Source organism: Monodon monoceros, unplaced genomic scaffold (assembly GCF_005190385.1).
Source record: "Monodon monoceros isolate NGI ecotype Baffin Bay Population unplaced genomic scaffold, NGI_Narwhal_1 Super_Scaffold_18, whole genome shotgun sequence".
NCBI lineage: Eukaryota > Metazoa > Chordata > Mammalia > Artiodactyla > Monodontidae > Monodon > Monodon monoceros.
The window spans coordinates 125,417,568-125,423,567 of record NW_021703774.1 but is presented as its reverse complement, the minus strand read 5'-3'; the positions used below and the strand labels follow the sequence as shown (position 1 = coordinate 125,423,567).

The 6,000-nt window shown below is 51.8% G+C and overlaps 1 protein-coding gene across 1 annotated transcript in view; it reads left to right on the top strand.

The window, feature by feature from the left end:
• Positions 1-570: 570 nt before the first annotated feature.
• Positions 571-6,000, top strand: part of AK4 (adenylate kinase 4) — a 71,686-nt gene continuing 66,256 nt past the window's right edge. The window contains exon 1 of the mRNA XM_029230668.1: positions 571-943. Coding sequence (XP_029086501.1) covers positions 799-943 — 145 coding nt within the window. The 5' untranslated portion in view covers positions 571-798. The remainder of the gene's footprint in view (positions 944-6,000) is intronic.

The following is a 6,000-nucleotide window of genomic DNA, read 5'->3' as shown; positions in this document are numbered from 1 at the left end:
ACGTAAGGCGCGAGTCCCGCGCGGCCGGCCGGGGCTCCGAACGGGGGCGGGCGGAGGCGGCGCCGCCCAGCGGGATCCGGGCTGGAAGCCTTGCGGAGCGCCGCGTCCCGGCGGAGGTGTGTGTTTATTTGACTGCTCCGGGTGGAGAGGCGCGGAACTCCGGCTCCTTACAGCGGAGAGCGCATCCGTCAGCCCTCGGCGGAGGTGGGCGCTGGGCCGTCCGCGCGGGCGGCAGCCGCTGCGACTCCCCGGGAGGTGACAGCCGCCAGGAGGGGCCGAGGCGCGGACCAAACGCTGCCCACGTGCGGGGACCCGGGTTGGGGCTCAGCCCCCAGTTCTCCCGGGGCGTGGGCGACTGGAGGCGCGCCTGGAGTCACCGCCTAGCCCGGCCCCCCCACTCGGGGGAGGCTGGCGTGGGGATGCCCTACTCCCTCCTCGGACGGGGCGTGGGGCGCGAGGTTTAGGAAGGGATCGAGGTGGGGCGGGCCGGGTGGACCTCCAAGCACCCGACGGCTGCCCCCGCCAGGGGCGGGCGCTCGGACGTTCGCTAGAATCGCGGCGTGGGGCGAGGAGGGCGGGGAGGTGTAGCGTGGCGCTTACTCCGCCTTCTAGCCGCCCCGGCGCGGGGCGGAGGCGAGGGGTTGTCTCAAAAGTCTCTCCTTCCCCTGCAGGGGCGGCGGCAAGTCCCCGCGCGAGCTCAGGGTGTCAGAGGCTGAGGCAGAAGAAGCAAAGTTCCCGGGGCTTCTTCGAGGCCGCTGTCCGGGTTGCCAGTTCGGCTTCCCCCTCCTCGCCAAGGCAATGGCTTCCAAACTCCTGCGCGCGGTCATCCTTGGGCCGCCCGGCTCGGGCAAGGGCACCGTGTGTCAGAGGATCGCCGAGAACTTTGGCCTCCAGCATCTCTCCAGCGGCCACTTCTTGCGGGAGAACATCAAGGCCAACACGGGTGAGGACGTGCGGAGGCGAGGGGCGGGGTGAGCCGACGCGGGATCGGGTGAGGCTGGGAGGCAAAGGCAAAGGGCCGGCGAGGGGCCGGGTCTCTTCGGTCCCCGGGCGCCCTTCCCCCGCCCGCGTGTGGTAGTGCAGGCTCCTACGTGCCGGGGCGCATGCAGCCGGTGGCCCGCGGCCGTGCGGCTTAACCGCGCCAGGGAGGAGGCCGAGGCTAGTTGGGAGGAGGGTGGGAGGTGCACGCGGCCCCTCTCTCCGCGCGGGCTGCTCTTGCCGTGGCGAGAAGCCGGTTACCACCCAGCTGAGGAGGGAGATCCAGGCAGCTGAAAGCCCCGAGCTTCCCTCTCGCCCAGCTTCCTTAAGGCTAAGACGTCCCCGTCTCTCGGCCGCCTCCTACCCCGTCTACCGCGTCCCTGGTGACCCGAAGCGTCCCCTTCTCTCGCCCGAGCCCCCCGGGCCGAGCACCGCCCACCTGTGGGAGTCGGGCGGGGCCGCGCGCTGGGGAACCTGTGGCGCCGCGGGGCTCGCAGCCGCGCGCTGCTCCAGCCCCTCCGCGCCGCCTGGGACCTCTGGGCAGAGCCCTGGGTGGCTTTGAAAGGCCTGTCTGTTCCCTGCCGCCTTCTAAGGTAAACTCTCACCACTCACTCCCCCCTCCTCTCCAAGCCGGGGCCTGGCCGTTAGGAGACAAGGAGACTCGTTCTGATAAATTACATTTTGAATCCAGCTTCCCTGGAAATGGCTTCTTGAGAATGCCTCCTTTGGCTTGCGTGGTGAATTGGGGGCTATAGATCTCCTGCTCTCTTAGCCTTTCAGTACGGCCCTTCTCCCCTCTCCTCCCACCCCACGTTCACACCAGTTCATAATGAATTGGCGTTCAAAGGCGAGAGGTAGCTGTGGTGCTCCTGCAAGGTACATATACATGGCCCTTCTGGGATGCAGATGCTCACGATTAGCAACTTCTTTATGAAAACTTGTTACTGCAGACGGGGTGCTTCACTGTGGCTCCTTTCTCATCAGTGTCCTAGGTGGTTATGGCCTATTATGGGCTAATTATCCAGGGATCTTCATTACAGAAGCACAGATTAGTTTGGTGAGGTAGGTGGAGGACGGTGCTGGAAAACAGAAAGCCTGAAAGCGGGGAATTAAGATGTATCTCAAAGGCGGAGTTTTATTCATTATCTCTTAAGCAGGTTGTAAAAAAGCAAGCTTTTATTTTGATCTTCAAGAATCCTGTCACCCACCCTCAACATACACAAGTCCGAGTTCTGTGTACCAGATTGCACCTGGAATTTTCTCTTGTGGGTATTGTTACCACGATTGGGTCTATTTTAATTTTAATACCACATTCAAATGCATTTTATTCCTTCCGTGTTTGGAATGCAGTTTGGGCAGGGGTGAGAACTCTGTGAGAGGGAAGGCTGGCTCTCTACCCAAGCGTTTTGTGGCCAGGTGGGGCTTCTCGTGGTAGGCATAATGAGGGGAGGAAACTGCTGGGTGGGAGCCCATTTTTCTGCATTCTGTATAGCAACTGACTTGGTAACTTGTTTCTTCTGGCATGAAGGGCTTCACACCATCCATCCTGGTTCTGGATTAGTGGCTCTTTCCATTTTTAAAGAGAATATGATGGGAAGTAGTTGATTTCTGCACTTTTTTAGGGGTTTTGAAAACTTTCCACTTGCTGTTTTCCTTTATTTTGTTCATTTTAACTTTCCTTTGTTCTGAATTTTAGTTTCCATTCTCTTTCAAATGCTTTATTTCCCTCCCAGTGTTTCTCCCTGGAGTAAGAAGTGACTCTGCAATGTTTAAATTATCTTTTTCTGTTGGAAATCAAGTAGTTTATGCATGAACAATTAAAAAGCTTTATCAGGGAAAGAAGAAGAAGAGGAGGAATAAAGGACAGTGATTCGTTTTGAAAGTGGCCTGTTTCTAGTGGACTTGGAGGGTGTTCTCAGATTATTTTTTCTCTCTCAGAAGGTCTAAGAGTCTTACCGGCTCATTGCCTGGTAAATAAGAAAACATTCCACAGCATTTATTTTTTCTGTTAGCTGCTGTTTGCTTTTCCCTAATTTCCTGGTAGAGAAGCACAAGGATCCCTCTGTAGGTACCCCTTTATAGTTGAAGGTTTGAAGGAGATGATGAAGCACAGCAAAACCCCAGGAAATAAAACCTTGGTAGGAATTTAAGTTGGAAAGTAGCTCAGGCCATCTGCTGCAGCCTGGATTGGGGCATACTCCTGTCCACGTGGTTTTCCTGCAGCCACTCCCTGGTGGCTTCTCCAGGGAAGGGCTGGCTACTCATTGCTTTTGGGCAGTCTTCCCTCACCTGCCCTGGCAGAATTCATCTCTTTCCTCTGCACATAGCCTGTGGATTCTGTTGCTGCAGTCACACACAGTTATGATGCAGTGCAGCAAATGCCTTCTGATTTATCCAGTAGAGACTTACTGAGTACCTGCTACATATCAGTGTTCTAGGGGCTGGGGGCTAGAGTGATATTTTTTCTACCTTTACCATGTTCCAGTTTCCACTGAGAGACTTAAAGGACAGGGATCTGACAAATTGCCTAATGCATAAAAGGAGTTCAACAAGTCTGATGAAGGCATGGGTCACGGATTCTATCTACATTTTTCCCAGAAAGAATCAAACAGCCTCTAGCGATCAAGTCCATTTTGCTTAATTAGCTCTATGATTTATGGTAAAAGTTTGTATTTACTGTGGATCTGAGATTAGCCTCATGATAGATGTCACCCGTTGGCTTTGCCTAGGCTGCCTGGAGTAGTGCAGGCTGAGACTTATCAAATACCTTATTTGAAGACCCACCCCCAAGTCTTTGGCTTACATTTTCTTTAGCAAGTGAGTGAGTAAATAGATGGGAGAGTTCTCTTAGTCTGCCAGAAGCAGGGTCCTACAGTCTGTCATAAAGAATATTAGCTTTCCTTGGGGCTTCCCTGGTGGCGCAGTGGTTAAGAATCCGCCTGCCAATGCAGGGGACATGGGTTTGAGCCCTGGTCCAGGAAGATCCCTCATGCCACGGAGCAGCTAAACCCGTGCATCACAACTACTGAGCATGCCTGCCACAGCTACTGAAGCCCGTGCGCCTAGAGCTGGTGCTCCTCAACAAGAGAAGCCACTGCAGTGAGAAGCCCGCGCACCGCAACGAAGAGTAGCCCCCGCTCACTGCAACTAGAGAAAGCCCGCACAGCAACGAAGACCCAAAGCAGCCAAAAATAAATACATTTATTAAAAAAAAAAGAATATTAGCTTTTCTCTATGTGTGTGTGCGTGTGTTGTTTGCAAACATATGCATGAGCCTGTGTGTGCGCGCAAGTGCATGCGCACACACAGGAACACACAGAGCTGGCACTCAGTAGTGAGTTCCATTAAAATTTATATTTAGCGGTACCTTCTTTTGTTGAGTGATGGGTGACTGAAACTTCCTTCTGAAGGGTGTGAGAATCCTGTTTTAAGGATTGTACTGGATCTACTATCTCAAGTGCAGGAAAACTGGAAAGTTTCCATTTGGAAGCATCCTGGACTTGAGAAAAGATGTTCAAGAACAAACCTGTTTCTGCTCTTAATATTAACTGCAGCTCTTGCTGAGGTTTGCAGATGGGACTGGCATTTCAAATTAGTCAATGGGCTGAGCCTCTCCTCTGAAAAGATGACCTAGTTCGGAGGGCTTAGGGTTTTTTTTGTTGTTTTTTTATACTCATTAAGTATAAATGTGTGTCTTTTCTTATGTAGGAATGAAAACTTCTGAGAATTGGAGAAGTATTAAAGAGACTAATGTTCAACAGTGTATCTAAAACAACTTTAAATAGTTCATCTTTTTGTAGATCATACAAAGTCTTGGCTTATTCTGCAATATCTGGAGTATGGTATATTCCTTTTTTTTTCTCCCCTAGCTTGGTGAGACTCGGAATGTAGCCCAGGTCAAGGGTCTGACCAGCCTGGAGGCATCTGTCCAGTCTACAGGTCCACTTCCACATCCCCCTATTTTTTATGGTTTCTTTGTCTGAGGGTTTTCACGTGTACTTCGGGAGAACTATTTGACTTGAATAAGGTGGCCCATGACAATAAGACTGACTTTGTCACATTCGCAGCTGAATCTGAGCATCCTTCCGGTGTGGTCATTTTTTAAAGTAGCTTTTTCTGATCAAAGTCACGCCTTGTAGAAAATTTGGAAAATGTGAAGCTGTGGAAGAAACTGAAAAGGCAAGTGAAAATTACCCACAATTCCCCCCCAACACTTGGAAATTCCAACAGAAGTTATTTTACTTTTTTTCTTTTCTGTGTATTTGCTCCACTACCCCCAACAAACTTGGTGTCCTATTAGTTGATAACCGTTCCCCCTCCCACTTAGATACGTATTGTAAGCATTTTCCTGTGTTCTTAACGCTTCTTCAAAAACATTTAAAATTTCTGTATTATAGTCCGTTCAGCAGATATTTTTTTGAGTATCTTTTGAGTACTCAGATATCCCTTTGTTCTTTTTTTTTTCTTCTTTTTTTGTCTGTGTCGGGTCTTCGTTGCTGCATGCAGGCTTTCTTCTAGTTGCAGCGAGCAGGGGCTACTCTTCATTGCAGTGTGCGGGCTTCTCATTGTCGTGGCTTCTCTTGTTGCAGATCACGGGCTCTAGGCACGCGGGCTTCAGTAGTTGTGGCTCGTAGGCTCAGTAGTTGTGGCTCACGGGCTCTAGAGCACAGGCTCAGAAGTTGTGGCGCACGGGCTTAGTTGCTCTGCGGCATGTGGGATCTTCCCAGACCAGGGCTCGAACCTGTGTCCCCTGCATCGGCAGGTGGATTCTTAACCCCTGCACCACCAGGGAAGTCCCTCCCTTTGTTCTTAGAGGTGAGAGTCCACAGCAAGGTGAGGGGATGCGGGCATGAGGAGACAGGAGATAGCACATATGGAATAAGCAGCATAGTATTTGATAAAGGTGCCTGTTATGAAGGAAATGAAAGGGTGATGAGTTAGTGATGAGGCTAAGATGATTATCCTAGGTTGTGTGATTAGGGAGTGCCTCTCTGGGAGGTGAGTAACCGCAGGGATGAACAT